This window comes from Trachypithecus francoisi, unplaced genomic scaffold (assembly GCF_009764315.1).
Source record: "Trachypithecus francoisi isolate TF-2019V2 unplaced genomic scaffold, Tfra_2.0 Lachesis_group1, whole genome shotgun sequence".
Classification (NCBI taxonomy): Eukaryota; Metazoa; Chordata; class Mammalia; order Primates; family Cercopithecidae; genus Trachypithecus; species Trachypithecus francoisi.
Window position 1 is genome coordinate 41,847,464 of NW_022681454.1, and position 24,864 is coordinate 41,872,327.

General features: G+C 36.4%; 1 protein-coding gene across 2 annotated transcripts; it reads left to right on the forward strand.

The window, feature by feature from the left end:
* Nucleotides 1-615: 615 nt before the first annotated feature.
* On the forward strand, nt 616-22,988 carry TMEM33 (transmembrane protein 33). 2 transcript variants are annotated; one of them, XM_033214098.1, is made up of 8 exons: nt 623-747; nt 942-1,013; nt 4,104-4,198; nt 4,694-4,881; nt 9,751-9,818; nt 10,813-10,946; nt 15,644-15,727; nt 20,436-22,988. In XM_033214098.1, exons 2-8 carry the CDS (start codon nt 969-971, stop codon nt 20,563-20,565), a joined length of 744 nt encoding a protein of 247 aa, XP_033069989.1. In that variant the 5' UTR covers nt 623-747; nt 942-968; the 3' UTR covers nt 20,566-22,988. The 2 variants fall into 2 exon arrangements, with proteins under 2 accessions (XP_033069990.1, XP_033069989.1); XM_033214099.1 differs by lacking the exon at nt 20,436-22,988 and adding an exon at nt 20,136-20,387 and having other exon boundaries at nt 616-1,013.
* The last annotated feature ends 1,876 nt before the right edge of the window (nt 22,989-24,864 follow it).

Genomic DNA, 24,864 nt, shown 5'->3' on the forward strand with positions numbered 1-24,864 from the left:
CGTTTTGTCCGTTTCTATGTTCAAAACGCCAAGAACTTGGACACCCTCCACCGGTAACACTTTCAGACAACTTTTTGTCCTTCAAGATCAAGGGCCGGAATTATCTTTTCCAGGAAACCTCCCTAGACCCCTTCTGATTTAGGTACCGTCCTCTGTGCTCCCTGTGATTAAATCAGCCTCTGCACATATTACACAATCACTATGCTCTGATTTCCGTTTATTTGTCTCTCTTTTGCAATCTGTGTCATATTCCTCTTTTTATCCGCCTTGCCAAGTATGGAGCCTGTCACATAGCAGGCCTCATAAATACTTGTTTAAAGAATTAATAGACATAGAACCACAGGGCTTAGTGAGTCCCTGGAGAAAGGGATCAAAGATGTTTCTGAGGCCTCTATATCAGGAAGTGGAGAAATTTCATGGTTTGAGCATGGGCAGGGAGGATTATTTGTGAGCTGTATTTGACGCAAAGTTGCTGCCCCTTCCTGATTTCTTAGCCCACTGGGCCAATCGGCGGGTAGGACAGGTGGAGCTCAAATTAGGAGGAAAAAAACTACACTTCCCGTCATGCCTCTGGGAACCACTCCCGTTTCCCCCCTTCGTCACCGCCTTTTCCCTACGGAAATGAAAGGAGCACTTCCGGGTTGAGCCATAACCTGGAGCCGGCGGCATAGGTTGGCTCTCTAGGGCTTCACCCTTAAGGTCCGCCTTCGCTCCCGTCTTTCTGGAAACACCGCTTTGATCTCGGGACAGCTACCTCGCGGCTGCTGCGGGTGCCCTGGATCCAGTAGGCTGCACCAGGCGAGCGAGACCCTTTCCTGGTGGAGGCTCAGAGTTACGGCAGGGTGCATCCGGCCTGTGTGTGGCGCGAGGCAGGGAAGCCGGTACCCGGGTCCTGGCCCCAGCGCTGACGTTTTCTCCCCCCTTTCTTCTCTCCGCGGTTGCAGCATTGCAGACGCTAGTGTGAGCCCATGGCAGATACGACCCCAAACGGCCCCCAAGGGGCGGGCGCTGTGGTAAGTGCGAGGGCAGGGTAGCCTGGCTTGATTTGCAAGAGTTAGGAAGAAGCAGGAAGTGTTGCGAGTCCCGAGGCGTTCCAGAAGCTCAGTGCTTTCAGGACTGGGATTAATGAGTTGGGGTGGGGAAGTTGGAACGGGGAGAGGGGAGGTCCTGAGCGAAGATATGGAGGGAACTACAAGTTTGTTTCCGAAGCGACAATAGACTGACCTGCAGCTCGTGGCCCTCACCTGTATGTCATGGAAATTGGGCCTTCTTTCCTCTTCTCACACCTCCGTCTCTTGTTTATCGTAGGCCCCAGGGTTAAAGATGCCACATGAGGTTGTGCCATGACACGCATGATCCATGACACACACCATGTGGAGCACACGGGTGCTGGCAAAAAACGTTTCTGCCTAGGATATACCATTGTATATAGAAATTATGCAAAAGGAGGAGAGCGGTGGTCTTTTTCTTCTTCACTTTGTTCTTTATTAAGAGAAATATCATTATGCTTTTGTAAATTTTTTAAGATGCTGATCTGGAGCTAACAAGTTATTTGTGCCCGGAGCATTATTGTCCTCTACTTTTTAATCCATAGATAGTTAAGTATTCTTCTGTGTGACCGCAATGCAGTTACCACATTTGAGAAATATTACCTAATATAAAATCCATGTGCAGATTTCCATAATTGTCCTTTAAAGCTGCTTTCTCTTCATCTGGGATTCAGCCAAAAAGCATGCATCGATGGCCGGGCACAGTGGCTCCGTCCTGTAAGCCCAGAACTTTGAGAGTCCAAGACAGGAGGATCGCTTGAGTTCAAGAGTTCGAGACCAGCCTTGGAAACACAGCGAGACCTCATCTCTACTAGAAATCAAAAAAATTAGGCGGGGCCTGGTGGCTCACCCCTGTAATTCCAGCACTTTGGGAGGCCGAGGCGGGCGGATCGCTTGGGCCCGAGAAGTTGAAGCTGCAGTGAGCCAAGATCGCACCACTGCACTCCAGCTTCCGCGATAGAGCAAAACCTCCTCTCAAAACAAACATAAATTAGCCGGTCTTGGAGGTGCGCTCCTATAGTCCCAGCATAGTCCGAGCTACTCGGGAGACTGAGGCGGGGTGTGCTGCTGCGCGCCAGCCTGGGGTGACAGAGGGAGACCCTGTCTCAAAAAGCATGCATTCAATTTACTGTCTGTACCTTGTTTACTCCTTTTTAATCTAGGAACAGTTCTTCTGCCCTCTCCTCCCCTTTTTTATCTTTTAAGATACTGATAGTTGTGAGTCCAGACATATTTTGCAGCATATATGTATATCTGATATGTATATCTATATTATATATCAGGAAGCATTTTACATTGGTTTATCCGATCATTGCAGAATTTGATTATTTGATTAAGGTGGTGCCCACCAGTTTCTCCATTGTAAAGATTCCTTTTTTCCTTTCTAACTAAAGTGTTCTTTGGCATGATACTGTGCGACTTTGTGAATTATTGCTCCTCAACAATTTTTCACGCAAAGATCTAGTGATTTTGTTTTTGCTTTTTTTGCCTGAGCTATTTATTAGTATGATGGTTGGACAGCTTGCTCTTAAAAAATGTATACCAATACACTTTCTTAAACTTTTAATATTGTATAATAAAATATACATAAGCGTGTACAAAACGAAACGCATAGCTCAATGATTTATTGCAGAATAAACACCCTGAACAAATAGATTTTAAGGAGAATGTTCTAAAACTGACTTTCAAACTGTGGTGCACAGTTGTAATATTTGTTGAGAAACTGAGCACAGTAAGCTGGATTCATCCTTCACTTGATTACTGCTAATCATTTCAGTTTACTGGAGTCACAGTATGGTAAGTCTGGATTTAATAATAAATCCAAGTTGTATTTCATATTTCTGAAATTACCTACATGTGGGTTAAAAAGACATACAATAGAACAGCCTGGAATTTTACAATGTACTTGCATTTTCCCCTCAAATTTTTCATAGTTTTTTTCAAAAGATAATGAAATTAAATTACGTAGAGCAGTGTTTTTAGACTTCAGGTAGACCCCTTAGTGAGTTGAGAAGTCAGTTTAGTGAAAACACCAGCTATTTTTAAAAAATTAAATAGAAAATGTCAAAATCCATTATGTACAGTAGGGTAAATATTGTTTGTGAAACTTTTGTTTATATATCTATATATATGGATCTCGATGTTAAAATTACTTAATGAAGACCCTAGACAAAACATGTAAAAGCCACTTTAGAATTTGAATATAAGATACATTTTAATGAGAAAACAAATTTTAAGATTCTGCTTTAGTGGTAATAGACATAGGTATTGGGGGGAAAGCAGCAAAGGAAAAGACAGAATGGGAAAAAGCTGGAGAAGAAAATGGTATACGGAAGTTTAATCTAGCACTACCGAAACTACGGTAAGACTTGGTGTGGGAACATGGAGGTGATAAAGAGAGTGGTGTAATCATAGAGGCAGGTGGCCATTTAATACCTGTCAGCCATATTTTGAGCACCTCCAGTATGCCAGGCTCTTGTGCATGTAGGTAGATTACAGGGCGAATGAGTTCAGTTGTTACTACTATCATGGTTTTATATTTCTTCTTCAAAAGGTTTCTTTAATCCAAACTGGCTTTATGTGATGTTTTACTCAGCTCTGAGACCTACCTATTCAGATTTGAGAGTTTTTGCTAAGAATAGGCATATGGATCTCTTGAGAGCAATTAGTTTTTGTTTAATGTTCTTTTAAAATAGATGAAGCCAATATTACAAGTACTAAAGGAACACAGACAATTGTAGTTGAATTTCTGTTAAGATTATTTTTTCTAATTAATTAGTCTTTGCATTTTTTCAAATGTCAGCTGATGTTTTTCTGTTTATTTCTGTTTTTAAGTACTTCTTGTGCTTTCCACATGAAAACTATAAGGTGTTCGGACTTGTCATTAAGCGTATACATGAAACATTTAATTGCCTTAGAGTTTTCACCTAATGATCTAAAAAACAAATGGAGCAAGATTAAAATATTTTGAGTAGACATAAAAACCACACAGTCTTGATGCTTAAAAACATAATTTGCAGGCATAGCTTACAGTATTTTTCTTTTTAAATTTAGCAATTCATGATGACCAATAAACTGGACACGGCAATGTGGCTTTCTCGCTTGTTCACAGTTTACTGCTCTGCTTTGTTTGTTCTGCCTCTTCTTGGGTATGTATTATACATATTACTGCCTTTGATATTCAATTGTTGAGTCAGTTTATCTGGAATGCCTTTTATGTGTAAGACTTGTTAACCTGTAAAGGGTTCAGGGACAAATAAAATACAAATTCCAGCCTTAAGGTACTAACAACCTAATAACACTGTCGGTTAGAGGAATATTTTATATCTTGTGAAACTAACACATTGAAAATCCAAGGAAAACTTGATGTGTGGGAATGAGATAAGTTCATGTTTTGTTTATTTTTACTTATTACTTGATGGAAGATCCTGCTTTATAAAATTCAATTTTATAAATTGATTATAAAAAATTCAGTTGGACGTATATATGAAGTGATGCTATTAAAAAGGTAGAATAAGTTCATGTAATTTTTTTCTATTGACAAGTGATTTAGGTGTTGTGCAATTATGATGCAATTCACAAAGGAGGAAGAGACACTGCAGTTGTTTATGTCTCATGATAACCTCTCCTCTGGTAATTTGCAGGTTGCATGAAGCAGCAAGCTTTTACCAACGTGCTTTGCTGGCAAATGCTCTTACCAGTGCTCTGAGGCTGCATCAAAGATTACCACACTTCCAGTTAAGCAGAGCATTCCTGGCCCAGGCTTTGTTAGAGGACAGCTGTCACTACCTGTTGTATTCACTCATCTTTGTAAACTCCTACCCAGTTACAAGTATCCTTTTCTACCTTTTTAACAATGAAATTGCCAACTAAGTATATAGGAGATCTCTTCTGATATTTCAGCAATGAAGGCCTTCCATGAAGTCTCGGTTTGTTCTTGGCACTTCGTTTGAATGAAGATATGTTTAGCGTAAGAATTTCTGACTTTTAAAATGTGAAATGTAGACTTTGAAGAGCTGATTTAGGAATTTTAAACTATCCTTGTTCTTGCCTCTTGTAATCTTCTCTGTTAGAATGGATATTTTCTTTTTTTTTTTTTTTTTTTTGAGGCGGAGTCTCGCTCTGTCGCCCGGACTGGAGTGCAGTGGCCGGATCTCAGCTCACTGCAAGCTCCGCCTCCCGGGTTTGTGCCATTCTCCCGCCTCAGCCTCCCGAGTAGCTGGGACTACAGGCGCCCACCACCTCGCCCGGCTAGTTTTTGTATTTTTAGTAGAGACGGGGTTTCACTGTGTTAGCCTGGATGGTCTCGATCTCCTGACCTCGTGATCCGCCCATCTCGGCCTCCCAAAGTGCTGGGATTACAGGCTTGAGCCACCGCGCCCGGCCAGAATGGATATTTTCAAATTCTGCTTCCAAGTATAAGCTTATGCAGAACTTACTTTAATATTTAAAAGTTTTTTCATTTAATTCACATTTTTGGCAAAGTGTCATGTCTTGCTTTAAAAAAGAGAGGTCCTCAGCTCTTTCTATCTTAACCCCCAGTGAACTAGACACAAATGGAATTTAACCAAGAAATAACTTACTTAAGCAGGGAGTGAGATAATACAAAGAAGTTAATATTTGCTGTGTATAGAGTAGAAAATAAGGACACGCATGGATAATCTGTGAAGCTAATGAGAAATAACTCGTTTGGAATTTGTATGTTTTCATGTTTCAAAGGTGTGTTGTGGGATGATACTGGGTATTCCATAAAGGAGGGGGAAAAATAGGGAAGAGGTTCTATAGTGAACGCTAGGTTAAAACTTTTTTTTTTTTTTTTTTGAGACAGGGTCTTGCTCTGTCACCCAGGCTGGAGTGCAGTGGCGCGATCTCGGCTCACTGCACCCTCTGCCTCCTGGGTTCAAGCAATTCTCTGCCTCAGCCGTCTGAGTAGCTGGGAAATACAGGCACCTGCCACCACACCCGGCTAATTTTTTTGTATTTTTAGTAAAGACAGGGTTTCACCGTCTTGGCCAGGCTGGTCTTGAACTCCTGACCTCATGATCCACCTGCCTTGGCCTCCCAAAGTGTTGGAATTACAGGTGTGAGTCACCACGCCCGGCCAGGTTAAACATTTTTAAATAGGGTTCTTTACTATAGGGACTTTGGTATTCTAACGTGTGTTGTGAAACAAAGAGTTACCAGGGTTTTTTAAACTTAACTGTTTTGGTTTTTTTTCCTATAAATTATCTCTGCAAATCATTTTGTGCATTGAGAAGTGCTGCTCTAAGAGCTTTTGAATATTATGATACATCTATATGTTATGTAAAGCATAATAAAATATTCCTCTGAGACTGAATATTACCTATTTAGATACCTATGCTCGTGAAGTTTCAAACTTTTAAATAGATTTTTATAAGTCTTAAGGAAAAGAAATAGGAGGAACCAGAAATTTCCTGAGCACCTATTTTGCCAGTATAAGGACTTGAATTTAGGCCAGGCATGGTGGCTCATGCACGTGGCTCATGCATGGTGGCACTTTGGGAGGCCGAGGTGGGCGGATCATGAGGTCAGGAGATTGAGACCATCCTGACTATATGGTGAAACCCCATCTCTACTAAAAATACAAAAAATTAGCTGGGCATGGTGGCACGTGCCTGTAGTTCCAGCTGCTCAGGAGGCTGAGGCAGGAGAATCGCTTGAACCCTGGAGGTGGAGATTGCAGTGAGCCAAGATCATGCCACTTGCACTCCAGCCTGAGCGACAGAGCAAGACTCCGTCTCAAAAAAAAAAAAAAGAACTTGACGTTTAATCTTTGTAGCACTCTAAAAAATATACCACTCATTGTGGTATATTTTAAATAAAGATGCTGATTTGCTGTTTATTGGTATCCACTTCCCACACATTGGCTAGTAAGTAGTAATGCCGAAAAGGTCTAACTTAAAAGCCCTACCTGATCTACAGTTAGTGGATGAGTAACACTTAAGTGTACATTAAAGATATTTCTCTCTGTATGTGGGTAAAACTGGTAACTTCATTTACATGTTCATTATATAGAGATTCCCTTTAAATTACATGCTTCACTGAGATAATATGGGTAGTTTGAAATGTAAGGATAAAATTTTTCCTGTTTCAATGCATGGGTCTGTAATGTCCCGTCATAATTTGTATTGGTTCATTTTTAGGTAAAACTTATTAAATGATTATTATACTATGACTGTAAATGATAATCACATTTGTTTGGCATATTATTGGCTTGACTGGCCTCTGTTGATTGAAGTGCTTTGCAGTCACCAATGTTAAAATTCTAGACTTTCTGAGCTATAACAGGAAGTTATGTAGAGATTTTTGGTCATGCCTTTTAGTAGCTTAAAATTTCTTCGGAGGGAGAAATAGAAATGACAGAAAACGTGTTTTAATGTCAGGTAAACTGAATACATCAATAACTTTGGGAACAGTGCCTCACACAGATCAGTAAGTTTTGTTGAGTGAATCCTGAGGTCTTGCCAAATGAAACTCATGACTAGTGAAGAAAGCCTTTCTGCCTTTTTATACAGTTGGTTATTTAGTAGCCCCTCTTTCCTGGGAATGTTGAAGATTAAGGATTTCATATTCCTTAAATTCTTAAAAAGGGAATGTAGTAAACAGTGGGAATAACATAAACTAGTAATTGGCAGGAAATGCTTATCTGATTATTAAGGTGATATGGTAATAAATAAAAGTGGGCCCAAAGTAATATTACAGACTTGCGTTCTGATTTTTGTTCTTATAAAGGAGATATTTTGTCCTTCCTCGATTAATAACAGATACTTAGGGCATTTCACCTCTTACCTTTTCTAAATACATTGTATTAATAGTTTAAAAGTGATGTTGAAGACTAAGATTATGAATCTCTTACCCAGGATTTGTGAACTATAGAATGTTAGAGATAAAAGACTCATTGGAAATTTCTAGCTTTGATCTCTGCATACTCATTTGCCAGAGCATGAAACTTGGCCTAGGAAAATTAGGTTAGTGACAGAGTCGGGAGTGGAACCCAGGTATCTCGACTCCCAACTCAGGGCTATATTTTCACTACCTGACACTGCCCCTTTTATTGAATTCAGTCTGGATATGTGTCAAAGTTTGAATTGAATTCTTTAAGGATCAACAGAGTTTTATAGTGACTTTAGGAGATAGTTGTAGCTTCCATCAGTTTCAAAGTAGTCTATGATTAATTAAACATTTTAAAACTTTTTATATACATATATGATCCCTACTTAGGAAATGGACATTTTTCTTAATTCTTGTTAGAGGTGGGAACGAGTTGGTCAGGATATTAATTTGGAAAACTATATTAGAGAGTTACGGTTCTTCTAATACTTGGATATGGGTTGGTGTCTTGCTTGTCAGTTGGAAACTGGGTCCCTTGGATTCCTAAATGAGTTATGGTTATAATGAATTTGATACTCAGATTATGTTATAGCAATCACCATTTCCTGTCATATCAGGCCTTCAGTTAGTATAGAAAAATACAATGGTTCATTTCTTAGGAACTGCTAATATTTTTAGGACAAGTATTTTTGCCATTTGTGATTGACTAACAGTCTACATCATTTTGTGGAACTACTTGACAATTTTTTTTTTAAATCAACCTGGTAGAAATTGGGGTGGAGAATGGGGTCTTTTGAACAATTTCCATTTTCCAAAAAGCTGAATGAAAAGTGTGTTTATCCATGGCATAAAGCCAAACAGTTGGATTCAAAAGGATTCTTTTCTTATGTCTGTAATTAAGCTGTTAAGAGTTTTAATTGACTGTATACAAAGCAAAATATATACTGCCATTTTAATTTTTACAAATTGAGAGCATAACTGGAACAACTTGTTAGGTATAGTATCTCAAAATTTTAGAGTCTTTGTAGGAAAGAAGTAATAAAAGATCTTTAGTCTTCGGGACTAAACATTTGTGAATTACTCTTTAAACCATTACCTTAGACTCTTTCCTCAGCATTTGAGATTGTGAAAGCACTATAAAACTACTGTGTTTGAAGGGTAAGTTAGAGTGACCAAGAAAGCCGTTGTAGGGTTAAAAGCTATACTTACAACCCTTTAGGGTGACCTGGATTTCAATTTAATTTAGCAAGTGTTTAAATTGTTACCCAGTAGAAATGAATGAAAAAACTTTTTTCACTATTAATTTTTGTCATAAAAAGAACTGTGAATTGGCCGGGCGCGGTGGCTCACACCTATAATTCCAGCACTTTGGGAGGCCGAGGCGGGCAGATCACCTGAGGTAAGGAGTTTGAGACCAGCCTGGCCTACATGGTGAAACCCTGTCTCTACTAAAAATACAAAAATTTGCTGGACGTGGTGGCAGGCGTCTGTAATCCCAGCTACTCGGGAGGCTGAGGCAGGAGAATCGCTTGAACTCAGGAGGAGGAGGTTGCAGTGAGCCAAGGTTGCGCCACTGCACTCCAGCCTGGGGGAGAAGAGTGAGACTTCATCTTAAAAAACAAACAACAAACAAACAAACAAAAAACTGAATTTTAGAAAATGAAATGGTTTACTTTCTTCTTTATAGTTAACAAAATTTGATTTGGCTTAAAGTGTATCAGTAAAACAAACCATTCCACTGAACTCATTTTAGCAGATGTTTCAGATCCGTATATTTGGACATAATACGTAGTCTGTTTTGCAGAATACTCGATGACTTTTAAATGTTTTCCTTAATTGTTTTCTTTAGTGAGTATCTTCCCAGTCTTGTTATTCTCTTTGCTTCATGCTGCCACATATACGAAAAAGGTCCTTGATGTAAGTAAAATTGCTGCTTGTCTGACTTCTGAATTATAGATCATTGATATGAATTCACATTCTAAGACATTCTGATATTTGTCACAAAAAGTCCCTCCATTCCTTACAGACTTGTTATGAATTATTTAGTGATTTGAAAGTCTTAAGTTTAGAAGTGTTTATTGAAGTTTCACAAACTAGAACATTTTATAGATAAAGGATTGCACTTAATATCACCCCCCGGTCTCTAGGGGACTTTTTCAAGTTTGAAATAGATCTATTTTTTTGAAACCTGTGTCTCTAAAGTTTGTTGAGTTGTCAGATCTCTTGTTCTGTCAGTGTTTAATTCTGGCATACCAGATAAGTTGAGTGTACTGAATGAATCTCTTTTAAATCTTTTACATTAATTTTCAGAACTGCTGCTTTCCTGAAATTCTTTCTTATTGCTAGGTTGGAGCATTAAACCTAACTTGGCATCAGGCCATTGACAGAATATACTGAAATTTGAATTAAAATGTCCAGGCAAATTTACCAATCACATTTACAGCATATATACTGAAATTTGAATTAAAATATCCAGATTTATGCTTTGTATTGGCCTTTTTCTTTATCCCTATAATTCTTTGGTCACAGCAGTAATTACTTTGCTCTATAATTCTAACATGAGCTAAGGAAGGAGTCACAGATATGTTAACTGTATTACTGGACAGTCAGATTTTGTCATGGTTAGAGAGAAATAACCACTATTTTTTGTTAAATAATCATTCTTGAGAAAAAGCAGCTAAGAATGAAAAGTACTTTTACTAAAGTTGTTTTTTATATTAAGTCTAAATATATAAAAAAGCAGGAAAAATACTATATTTGTCCTTAAATGGTTTGTGAACTTTGTACCATCATTTCCAAAGTAGTATATTTGATTGTATTGCCTGTTGGATACGCTATTTACTTACAGAAAGAAAGTATTGTTATCAGAAATGCTTCACTTATTTCTAATGTTGGTTTTCTTTTGTTTTAGGCAAGGGGCTCAAATAGTTTACCTCTGTTGAGATCTGTCTTGGACAAATTAAGTGCTAATCAACAAAATATTCTGAAATTCATTGCTTGCAATGAAATATTCCTGATGCCTGCAACAGTTTTTATGCTTTTTAGGTAAGGAAAAATTGTATTTGTTTTGGGAGGCTGATGAATAAACATAATAAAGGTAGAAACTCAAGTTTTATTCTGTGTAAATCTGTTGAAGGTAGGTATTGACATGTAGAGCTAGATGAATCTTAGCAGTCGCCTAATCTAACCTTTGTCGTTTATAGTAGAGAACTTGAAATACAGTAGACCTAGGAATTTGTCTTATTTCTTGTGATTTATCATTTAACATTTTAAAAATTACGTTCATAGTTGCCACCTTTGAAAGAATCTTGTGAAGTCTAATCTAGTCCATTCTGTCACTATTGAGATGATGTTTCTTACACTAGAGAAAAACTTTTAGAATTATGTTCTTATATTAATAGTGACTACTATCACCTTATTTTGTTTGTATCTTAATTATAGAATACGTGAATAAAGAAAGCCATCCTTTTAAAAGTGTGAACATTAAGATAGTATTGACCTCTGCATTGAAATTCTTGCATTACATTTTAAAACAATACACCTTGCTACCCAGATGATTGCTTTATCAATTTTTAGTTTTATAAGTAATGAGACATTACAGATAAAAATTATAACATTTGACTATATGAATCCTAGTTGCAATTTTGTCCTCTTCCCAGAGGTGTAAGGAGTTTAATATGTGTCTTACGTATGTAGTCCTTTAAAAATACTTATATAAATTTGTAACATATATATTGTGGATGTGGAGTTTTGTTTGTTAATTTGTTTAGTTCTTATTTTACGTCAAAGATGTTATTCTGGCTGGGCATGGTGGCTCACACCTGTAATCCCAGCACTTTGGGAGGCCAAAGTGGGCGGATCACTTGAGATCAGGAGTTCAAGACCAGCCTGACCAACATAGTGAAACCCTGTCTGTATTAAAAATACAAAAATTAGCTGGGCATGGTGGTGCATGCCTGTAATCCCAGCTACTTGGGAGGCTGAGGCAGGAGGATTGTTTGAATCCAGGAGGTGGAGGTTGCAGTGAGCCGATAACAGGACACTGCACTGCAGCTTGGGCAACAGAGTGAGACTCTGTCTCACCAAAAAAAAAAAGGTGTTATTCTGTACCTTTTTCCCCCTTGTATGTTTTCATAACCTATTTGATTTGGCGTATCCAGTTCTGTTTTTTTTTTTTTTTAAGCCATGTAGGATTCCAGCTTATCTCCTGATCATGGAAATTTGTTTCCAAATTTTTAGTTTTTCAAATATTGACACAGTAAATATTTTTTACCTGCTTATACTTAATGCCAATGTTTTCTTTAACATAGATACCAGAAAAGATTTTGCTAAGTACAAGCTAGGTGCCTTTTATGTTTAATGGGCCATGCTAAATTATTCTTTAAAATGTCTGTGTTACCTGTTTTTCATAATCTTGTTAGTTTGTAACAAACTGTCATTATTGATTATATAGTTATATTTTATAATTTTAAATGTACCTTGCTTGATTAACTAGTAAAGTTTTCGTGTACTTGACAATTACTTCTTTCCATAGCAGTCTCTTCAAACTAAGGACAGAGTTTTATAGATTTCCTTATAAATGTATATCTGTTTCATTCTTTTAAGTGGTGCTTTCTTCTGAGAACTCCAGGACTGGCAGGTGTTGTTTAAGTTGTGTGGTCCCAACTAGATCTGATGCAGTTGTATTTGTAAATTAACTCTAAAACCTTGACCCTAAAATTTAATAAAAGCTTTCTCTTCTCCTAGAAGCTGAAATCATATAAAAGAAAAGGGTAATGTAATCTGGAACAACAGAAAAAGGGACAAGATCAACATTCTAATATTTTTCCTATCGTTTATAAGTTTTTCTTTTCACCTCTTTCTTTTGTGATCCTGATCTACACTTAGAAACTTTAATTATTAATTAGTAAAAGGAACTTTTTGCCCTTACTTTTTTAATTCATTTTTCTGGGGTTTTTATGTCATTCATTTTTCTGGGGTTTTTATGTCACTTAATTCTGCTTTTGGGTCAGACCAGGTTCTGTGATTTGTTTCATGTAACTAGATGGAAGTTAAAATGGTAGATACCAGGCCAAGCACGGTGGTTCACGCCTGTAAACCCAACACTTTGGGAGGCCAAGGCGGGCAGATCATGAGGTCAGGGGATCGAGACCATCCTGGCCAATATGGTGAAACCCCGTGTCTACTAAAAATACAAAAATTAGCTGGGCATGGTGGCGTGCGCCTGTAGTCCCAGCTACTCGGGAGGCTGAGGCATGAGAATTGCTTGAACCCTGGAGGTGGAGGTTGCAGTGAGCCGAGACCATGCTACTACTGCACTCCAGCCTGGTGACAGACTGAGACTCTCTCACCAAAAAAAAAAAAAAAAAAATGGTAGATACCAAGACTAGTTTTTTTATATGGGTATGATTGATATCTGTATTCTGAAACCTCGAGATTCTGTTTAGTAAGCAAAATAATTTCTTATGCTCCTGTTAAATCAGATTAAGATAATCTTAATGAAATTCTGGGATGCCATGCAAACTTAGACAAGGACTTCACTTTGGAACGATAGTGAATTTTTTGTTAGGAGCACCAGGTTTTGACTGCATTGGTACGTTGAGTTGTGCTCCTTAAATGTTTAATTTAAACATTTATTTGTACAAACTTACCATCTTAATTTTTAAGATTACTGTAAAGAAGATGAGAATTTACCAGAAATGTTTAAATAGAGAAATCATTTTGTTTGTTTGAAAAATTAAAATCAGCTTGTACTTCCTGTTAGGAGAAGCTGTTAATGCCTCAAGTAGGTAGCTTGAATATAACCTAAATAATAAAATTAAGAACAATCTTACATTACTGCTATTCCTAATATGCTACCCTTCGTGGTAGACACACAGTCTAATATTAGGAGGCTTTATCAAGTTGTATTTGCACCAGTAATGCTTCAAGCTCTGTATTTAAAAATTGATGCATAGTCTATGAGTTTATCTTACACATGAACTGTGCACGCGTGCAAAGACAGATAAAAAGGTCATTGTAGGTTGGGCGCGGTGGCTCACACCTGTAATCCCAGCACTTTGGGAGGCTGAGGTGGGTGGATCACGAGGTCAGGAGATCGAGACCATCCTGGCTAACATGGTGAAACCCCGTCTCTACTAAAATACAAAAAATTAGCTGGGCGTGCTGGCGGGAGCCTGTAGTCCCAGCTACTCGGGAGGCTGAGGCAGGAGAATGACGTGAACCCGGGAGTTGGAGCTTGCAGTGAGTGGAGATGCTGCCACTCCACTCCAGCCTGGGAGACAGCGAGACTCTGTCTCAAAAAAAAAAAAAAAAAAAAAAAATATATATATATATATATATATATATAATTGTAGCTTTATTTCTAATTGACTGGAGCCACCCAAATATTCATTAGTAGGGAGTTTGTTACATAATAGTCCAAGCATTAGATGGTATATTTGAAGCTGTAAAAAAGATTGAGGTAATTTATGTATTGTGATATGGGATAATCACCAAGATATAATAAGTTAAATGTAGTTGTGTAGGGTGTTCTCCATTTATATTTGTAGGGCGTATGTGTGTAAGGACATAGATATGTTTCTGTCTCAGTTTTTTGGGAATGTTAAACCATCTCCGTCCTAGAGTTGTTAAACAGATTTAGTGAATTATAAAATGAGCACTATCTTAGTGTTAGTCATTATGTACACTGGTATATATACATTTCTGAAAGGACATATTTGAGACTGTGGTATAAGTTTGAGGAAAGGGCTAATTTGTATGATGGGAAACTTGTTTTTTAAGTGAATATTTTCTATTTCTATTTTCTGTGTTGTGTCTCTTACATTTACACTTTAAAAAGATAAAAATTTGTCAAATTATTGGGGAAAATGGATGTTGCATTTGTTTAGTGGTAAGTTTGTAATCGTGTAAATTATTTTTGTTATGAAAGTAATACAATTTAGAAGAAAAGGCTAAAAAATTAACCTAATAAAACACATTTGGCATCTTGATATATTTCTTCCAATTAAAAAAAAATAGTTGTAATAATATGTGTAGTTTTATATTCTGCTTTTTTCAAAGTTGCTATGTAATTTTCATAACCAAGATTCTAGGTAATTGCATGTTAAATCTATTAAATAACCATAATGTAAGTTGTTTAATTCTGCTTCACATTAGGTTGTTGCCACATTTTGTTTGTAGTTATTTCAGTGAATATCTTAATTCAGATAGGTTTTCTTAGGGAAGAATTCCAGACTTGGTATTTCATGAACATATATATAATTCTTGGAGTATTGTAATTGTGTTTTTTAACCAAGAACAATAATTAGTATAGGCTATGTAGATTTACTAATGAGCCAGTGTAATTTTTGTGGTTGGTGGGATAGTGTTTGTTTTTTTTATTATATATAAAATAAGTCACTTTTCATTTGCATATTTTATGAAGATTTACAACTTGATTTCATCAATTAGTAATTATGGAAGTATTTATGTAATATTTTCTGATTTATTTAGTATTTTAAAAAATTTCAAAAGTAGTACATACAAGAATACATCTACAAAAATTTAACATTTTACTCTTTACCAATCATATACATTCTTTTATATCCAAGGATAACTTGGATTTAGACATGATAGATTTCACTATGACCATTTGATGAATGAAGATACACATATTCTCCAGTTGAATTGCCTTTAAGTTTTGAGAGCATACACATGAGTTAATAATGTATATTTATCACCCTTGTATTTTTTTATTTCAGTGGTCAAGGAAGTTTGCTCCAACCTTTTATATACTATAGATTTCTTACTCTTCGATATTCATCTCGAAGAAATCCCTATTGTCGGTAAGCTGACGATTATTTTATGCATGTTTTATTTGTTGAGAGTATTATGAATATATAGTATTTGTAATTCTTAAGAGTTACTTAGCTAATGTGTTAGAATTTAAAAGCAAGCAGTGTTTTGGTAATTTTAAGTTGTAGGCCTTAGAATGTACTGGGGTTGGTGAGGAAGTGGTTGTATTTCTTTTTGGAAACTGAAACTGCAGTTATCTACGCCACCTCTACAGCACTGCTAAAACTTAGCAAATTTTAAAATGTGTAAGACATAGGTTCCATTCTCAACTTTCCTAGTTGAAGAAACAAAACACATGTCAATTACATAAACAATGATTAGGATACAGTATTCACTATCCAATAGGTAATGAATGCCATACGTTTGCTTTATTATATCAGTACTGCAGTCCACAGAAGGGAGATATCATTGGGCCAGAAGATAGATGAGCCCAGGAAGGTTTCACAAAATTGAGATTGTGGGAGGAATAAAACTTTTGAATAGTGAAAATAGGGAAAACCATTTTAGGTGGGGAAATAGTAGGAGCAAGAGAGATGAGAAGCACAGGCCATATTTGAGGAACTTTATATAGAGCTGTTTTGACTCTAATGGAGATTCCGAGTGGTGAATTGCTGGAGCTAAGATTAGAAAGGTATATTGGAGCCGTATTATAAAACTTCTTGAGTTTTAGAGTAAGAAGTTTGGAATTTATCTTTTAGGTGAATGGGAATGATGGTTTTGACATGGTCAGATATTCTTCTGATAGCCTTGTGCCAGAAGAGTTTGAAGCAGAAAAATGGGGAAGCAGAGAAGTTTTAGGGAATTACTGTAGTTTTCAGGAATGGAGGCTTAAATTAATATACACTAAATTATACATTCTGATCTCAAGCATTGGAGTAAAACTAAAATGAATAGATGTTTTTAATAGCTTTAAAAATGATACTCAGATACTAATATTAACATAGTCTATTTTCAAGTTTAAAATAATGGAGTATAATTCAGCCAGAAATCCAGTGAATGCATTTCAGCAATCTGTACATATTTTCATAAGTACAGTAAAAAGAACTTGAATTTGAATGCTGACCCATCATTAACTAGTTGTGTGACTAGACAAGTTATTTAAATTTGGATTTCTTCATTGGTAGAGAAAATAACTCCTTCTGGGGGTGAAGTGAAGTAATATTTTAAAAGTACTTAGACTGTTACATTCTTACTAGTTTATTTTCATTATTCTATGATCTGATTTCTCGTTCAGAGTGTTTTTGTGCTCTGTTAGACAATGTCTTTTTTATAATACTTTCTAAAATAGAACTTACTTTAGACATTCGTTCTTAATGAGTCTCTGGTAGCAAATTAACATTCATTTTTACTTGATTTCATGAGTTTTAGCCTTTTTTCTTTCTGGTCCCTATATTCATTTCAGACATGATGTTGTAGTTTTTTGCCCTGACATCTGTTATTTTAATCAGCACATTTGTTTTTCTGTGTTTCTTTGTGCCTCCTTCTCCATTCCCGTTTTCTTCACATGCCCTTAAATCATATTAGTACATCTAGAATTTAGTTTTCAGAGGACTGAAAAGGAAGGAATAGCGGTGAATCAAGATAACACAAATATGTGCTAGTAAACATCTTCAAAACTCTCTTACAAGCACCCATTTTAATCAAAACCATTGGAAAGTTAATGGAAAATATTTCAACTTGTAAATATTGATAAACAGGCTATAAAACTGTATTTTCAATTCTACAGTTTTTTAAATTAAAGGTTTTGAGATCATCTGTATTCACAGTTTGTACCATTTTCACTATGATATTTATTCTCAAGTTGGTGGTTTCAGTTCTTTTTGGATATCTAGTACAGATTGTCTATAGCTGTGCTGTCCAATACAGCACAGCAACCACATTTAACCATTTAAATAAAATTCATAAAACTTAAAACTCAGTTCCCTTGAGCACAGTTCAGGTGGGTACTCAAAAGCCATATGTTGCTGGTGGAAACTGTGGGTCAGCACAGATATGCAAAAGTTTTATCACTGCTCAAAGTTCTGTTGTCAGTGCTGTTAAGGAACTCTGTAACTTGGTCTGTCAGCACAGATAAGCAACAATTTTATCATTGCTCAGAGTTCTGTTGTCCACGCTGTTAAGGAACTTTCTGACTTGGTCTGTGCCAGTGATGCAGCCAGTAATAAAAGAACTAGCTATATGACTTTAGTGAAAGCGATTGACTTCATTAGTCCGCATATCTTCTAGCTTTATTCATTTGACTGATTGGTTAAAATAGTGATTGTATGTTGATGAACTTATGTGGAATTAAAATATCTTCTTTCAGAGGTACTCACTGCTGAGTAAATTAGACAGCTATGTAAGTCAGTGTGATGATGAAGGTGCTCTGAAAGTGTAGAGAACAGACAGAGACAAATGAGAATTCACTGAGGAAGTGGGGACATAAGCCAAATCTTTAAAGAATGAATCTGAGTTCTGACACATGGGTGCCTGAAAAGTGCTTAGCATACTTGAGCTCAGGAAGTATATAGAGGATTTATAAATATCTCTGTCCAGAAAGGTAGATGGTAGAAAGGACTATATCATGAAAGGGTTTGGATTTTATTTTGAGATAAGGAGAGCCTTTGAAGATTGTAACATGGAGAGATTGGGAACCCCCATGATGAAATCTGATTTAGAAATATTCCAGAAAATGGATTGCAAGCTCACCAAGAGAAGAAAAATACCAATTTGGAGACTGTTAGAGTAGTCTAGAGCATGAACTAATCCAGTGGTAAAAGGAAAAGGGGACAAATATGAAAGGTATTAGGAGGTAGGATATTAGAGCTTGAAAGAAAAAGAGTAAGTTAAAGACCCGCGGGTTTCTGGCCTGGAAGCCTAAGAGAGTTGTAATGGTGCGCTCACGAAGACAGGAGATACAGGAAGGTCAGGTTTTGGAAAATTATGCATTACTCCAAATACTATTATTTCTGTCTCTCTGTGCAAGCATATTGAATACTTGTTTAGAAAAGTAATTTGTTGCTTTTTTCTAACCATAAAAGTAAAACAGGACACAGAAGGGTAGAATAGGAGTTGCATCTTTATACAGGATGAATCAGCACATAAGGTGAAAATTGTGAATGATTTAAATTACCTTTGATGATCCTTCATATCACTTATAAATGTCAGTACAGTATACATGATTTTGTATATACTAGCCTGTATAGTATATGTGATGTGTACAGTATGTAATAATACTTTGTAGGCAGTGAGCACAGTTAAGGCATAGGCAAAGCCCACATGGTTTTGGTCACAAGCATGTAACATAAGTCCATGATAGGAGCGAGGGCAGGGAGTGGCAGGAGATGGGACAGAAAATTAGATGGAGACTAGATTGTGGAGGGTATTGGGTGTTACGTTGAGGACTTGGGCTTTAGTCTGAAGGCATAAAAGAGTCATAGTTCAGTGTAATGATCCAACTGGGAAGTTACATTTACTGAACGTCTTCCGTGTCATATTTAAACTTCACCACAACTCAGAATTATTTTACAGAAGAGGAAATCTCTGAGGGGAAATATGTACATTTAGGGAAATAGTAGGTGAATAAGTATATAACAGTGCCCATGTTATATATTTTTTCTTGTTCTCTTTTAAAAAACTAGTTGAAATTGCATAAGTTAAATGTGAAAATGTGACTCTAAAGACAAAATATGTAATTTTAAAAATATAATCTGAGGTTTTAGAGATAGCCATTTATTAAATACCTTTGTTAAATGAGTGTTTCCACCCATAAAACATGTAGATGTTGAGTTTGAGAATTTCATTGTGTGTATTTTGTGTTTTCTCTACAATGAATTCTAGTTATTCTTTTACTTCAAATTCTAATGGCTATGATATATTCCTTCATCAGCATTTGTTTAGCATTAGAGGCATACTTCAGAAATATCGTGGGAGTGGTTCCAGAACACCACAATAAAGTGAATATCACAATAAAGCTGTCAGATGAATTTTTTGGTTTTCCAGTGCATACAAAAGTTATGTTTGCACTCTGCTGTAGTCTAAGTGTGCAATAGCATTACTATCAGCAATAAGGCTGTTTTGCTATCTTATCATTCATCCGTTCACAGAAATAACGCTTTTGATTTCCTTCAGGAACTTTTCCTTTGCATTCACAGCTTGGCTATTTGGCACAAGATGTCTAGCTTTTGGCCTGTCTTGGCTTTAGCCATGCTTTTTTCACTAAGCTTAATCATTTTTAGTTTTCATCCAAAGTGACAGACATGGGAGCCCTCCTTTCAGCTGAGCACTTGCAGACCATTGTAGGGTTATTAATTGGCTTAATTTCAATATTGTGTCTCAGGGAATAGGTGGGTCTGAGGAGAGGGAAAGAGACCAACCAGGAATGGCCTTGATTAAGTGCTTTGTCTTATATTTGTGCAGTTTGTGGTGCCCCAAAACAGTTATAATAGTAACACCAAAGAGCATGATCACAGATCACCATAATAGATACAGTAATAATGAAAACATTTGAAATAGTGGGAGAATTGGCAAAGTGTGACGCAGAGACATGAAGTGAGCACATGCTGTTGGAAGGTGGCGCTGATAGTCTTGCTGTATGTGGTGTTGCAACAAACCTTCAATTTGTAAAAAATGAAATATCTGTGGAGTGCAATAAAATGAGGTAAGCCTGTGTATTGCTTTTTCCTTGTGTTTCTCAAAGAAAACTATTTTATCTTGCAGGACCTTATTTAATGAACTGAGGATTGTTGTTGAACACATAATAATGAAACCTGCTTGCCCACTGTTTGTGAGAAGACTTTGTCTCCAGAGCATTGCCTTTATAAGCAGATTGGCACCAACAGTTCCGTAGTTTAACATCTAGTTAAGCTACAAATATAGTATAAGCATTATTAGTAGCTGGTACTTCTGCTAGGGGTTGTAAATTCCAGGTGTTACACTGACCTCAATCCAATTTACATAATTTACATAAATGCATCTCAGTGGAAAAATCATTTTCTTGGCATGTTAAATCAAGCTTAAAAAGTTTTGAGAAAATTTTACTGCGCTGTGTTGCTAATGGTTAAAAAGTCTGTATCTAGTGATACATGTACCAATTTTTTAAAAAAGATGCTGTTGTGCCTATATCATGAAGTACATTTATTTCTCTTGTAAAAATAGCTCTAAAATTTGTTTCAACCGAATTGGTAACCTGAGTTTATATCTGGCATGAGTTTATTATGGTGATAAACATATGTGAATTCAGTACATTTTGAGACAGTATTCTACCATTCAGTAATTTTGGTTAATGATTTTAACACTTCTCAGTGTATTTAATTTCAAATTGTTTTTTAATTGGTTTTATGCTGCTTTGTTAGGACAGATGTGTTTTGAATGTACCATTATAAGAAGAATTCTGTGTATCTTAAACTACGACCTTCTAAAATTTTATTTCCATAAGTACTTCTGTGGCCTTGAGTATTTTTTAAAAGGCTCAACTGTAAGCCTCTTAGCCAACTGGATAAATATTTGGGGTCACCTTGCCATTGAAAGCAGAAAGCAGTAGTGACACAGCTTTCCCTTCAGAGAACCATTGAGAAACAGTTCTCAAATAGGAAATCCTTCTTTTACTAATGTGGACATATAGATTATTCATATTATAGTTTGTAGAACTACCTAGTTCAGAATCTTGACTGCCAGTTTTCTTGGTTTCTTAGGCTTGAATTTTCAATGACAATTGAAACAGTTTAGATGCCTTTTGAAAGGAATGTAACGAAGATTTAGCATCTGACTATATGTGTGTCTCTTCTGAAATAATAATGGAGAGTATACTGTAGATTACATGTTTACCCATCAAATCTGACTTAAAAGGTTAAATGGAAGGTTTTATAGGTAAGGTAATTGATTGGGAATGGAGTAGGGGGAGGAGTTGTGGGGGAATAGTGTGCATTTCAGTCTCTTAATGCACAGATAAATTTAGGGGAATTGGATGTATTATGCAACTTTGATTTGGGTTGTAAAATGTGTTAAATCCCATCAACTCTTTTATAAAATTCATGCTGATCTTCGTTACCGTTGCATGATTGGAAATGTTTAAAACATTGTACAGTTTTAGTACAGAGTAGTGTAATGGTTTTTGTGACCAGTTTTTGTCTGCATGTAATCTGGATTTCTCAAATACATTCATTAGTAATTTATCAGTAACATTAGTTTTATTTTTGTTCATCTTCCTAATCTATAAAAAGGGGGTATTCTTAGGATAAATACATGAAAAATTATACTTGATAGCTTAACTGTAATCAGCTATTTTTGTATTTTTGTAATATTTGTCCACAAAGTTGGAGAAGCAGCCTGATAATATACAGTTGATTTTGTGTGTATGTGGCTAGTCTTATTGTCACTATATAAGTAATCTAATGGTTTTAGAAACTAAATTTTCTAGAGCAATAAAATGACTATAATGTTAAGTAAACATAACATTGATTTCTAATTATGTTTTTAAAAATGAAGTCTTGAATTATGTCAAGAAATTTTGGCAGCTGAAGGCTTTTCCTATAATTTAAAAAAATCTTTTAGATTTATAGAAGAGTCGGAAATGTACAAGAGAGGTTTTTTGTTTTGTTTTTGTTTTTTGAGACGGAGTCTCTCTCTGTCTCCAAGGCTGGAGTACAGTGGCGTGATCCTGGCTCACTGCAGCCTCTGCCTCGCGGGTTCAAGTGCTTCTCCTGCCTCAGCCTCCCGAGTAGCTGGGACTACAGGTGCACACCACCATGCCTGTAGTCCCAGCTGTATTGTAAAAATACAAAATTTTTGTATTTTTAGTAGAGATGGGGTTTCATCATGTTGGCCAAGATGATCTCGATCTCCTGACCTCGTGATCTGCCTGCCTTGGCCTCCCAAAGTGCTGGGATTACAAGTGTGAGCCACCGCGCCTGGCCAAAAGAGTTCTTTTGCATACCCTTGTAATCAGCTCCTCTCATGTTAACATTTTACATAACTGTAGAACGTTTGTCTAAAGTAAGATATTAGCCCCAGAACAATACTACTAACTGAAGTATAAAACTTACTTGAATTTCAACTGTTTTTTTTCATTTCTTATTTTCCTTTTCTGTGCTCTGTTTATACCATGATCCATGATTTTTTTTTAAATCATGATTATCTTTTAAAGATCTGTGTGTGTGTTTTGAGTTTTTCCTTTTTATTTTGAAAAGTACTGTTGGTCAAGATAATTGGTCAGTAATCCATGTTAGTTTTAACAAAAAATTTTAACATTAAAACTACTACAATATAAAACAACACTGTGCTTTAAATTGAGGGTTTGTGTCATTATAGCAGAATTACAATATTTCTGATATACTCATGTTTGACAAGTTGAAACATTTGTTTCTTAAAGGAAGGTTTAATATACAAAAAAGGTACTCTTAAACTCACGAAAAAGTAAAGTTTACAATTTGAGCATTACTAGATGTTTAGTTTGCATGAACTCATAGTTAGAAATTCTGCAATAGAAATATCTACAACCAGCTGATTTGGAATTTGAAATTACAGTGTTACATGTATACCTATCAAATTAAAATTAAGGAAATAAAATAGCAATATATAGAATGAATGTAGTAAGAGAAATTAACTCTTTACTGCATCGTTCAACTTATTGTTAATTACAGGTTTAAAAGAAGTTCATTTAACATCCAGAGTGTCTTATTCTTCAGGAAGTGGTGTAGTACCATTGTTCTTCCAGCACTTAAATATTAAACCTTTTTGGATAGATGGAAGCCTTATACAAAATCTACTTTATTTTAGCAAGGATTCTCTGTCCTTTTGTATAGTTGGTACCTTATTAATTTAAACTCTAATATCAGTCTAAAGAGAAATTTATTAAGTGCAATTTGTATTTAGTTTTTTTTTTTGGGAATAAGATTCAGAGGTAGATCCTCCTAGAAGAAAGAAAGCAAGCAAATTTTTAAAGAAAGTTAGACTTTGGCCGGGCGTGGTGGCTCAAGCCTGTAATCCCAGCACTTTGGGAGGCCGAGGTGGGCGGATCACAAGGTCAGGAGATCGAGACCATCCTGGCTAATACGATGAAATCCTGTCTCTACTAAAAATACAAAAAATTAGCCGGGCATGGTGGTGCATGCCTGTAGTCCCAGCTACTTGGAGGCTGAGGCAGGAGAATGGTGTGAACCCAGGAGGCGGAGCTTGCAGTGAGCCGAGATCTCACCACTGCACTCCAGCCTGGGCGACAAAGCGAGACTCCGTCTCAAAAAAAAAAAAAAAAAGACAGTTAGACTTGAATATTTAAGAATGTCCTTTACAGAGAACATCAAGGCCAGCTATAATATTAAACTAAAAATTATGAAAAATTAGTAGGTTCTGTTACAGAGCTAAGAATGATGAAATTATCAATACTTCCTTCTTCCTAAAAATCCAGACCAAAACTTCAGGTTAGGTTTCTAAGTTTAGGACATGAATATTATTTTTTCTGGAAAAGAAGATGAGTATATGTGTAATAAGACAAGTAGGACTGAGAGATTTTTTTTAAAGTTTTAGTTCAGAATAACATTAATTTTGAGAGATTGAGGTGAAGAACCTTAACTAATGCTAATGCTTAGGAGTTTATTTTGATTAACATAGTTATTTTGACCACCAAGTCTTCCTTCCTCAACCTCCTTAGAATCTGACAGTCTCAAAGCTGTCACACAAATTAGACTAATTTTGACACTTTGAAATGAAAACTTGAAGGAAGAAGTAGCCACGGACAGTTATGTTTATAATCAGTAGGTGGCACTCTTTCCTCAGGTAGCCCCCCATTTTTACATGGTGTGTTTGAAGGTTAAATGCCACCAAAAGTGCTGAGTCAGCTATAAAACTAAGTCCCTGAATTCCATGGCCCTTTTAAATATGTAATCATTCTTTTTTTTTTTTTTTTTTTTTTTTGAGGCGGTGTCTCGCTCTGTCGCCCGGACTGGAGTGCAGTGGCCGATCTCAGCTCACTGCAAGCTCCGCCTCCCGGGTTCACGCCATTCTCCTGCCTCAGCCTCCCGAGCAGCTGGGACTACAGGCGCCCGCCACCTCGCCCAGCTAGTTTTTTGTATTTTTAGTAGAGACGGGGTTTCACCGTGTTAGCCAGGATGGTCTCGATCTCCTGACCTCGTGATCCGCCCGTCTCGGCCTC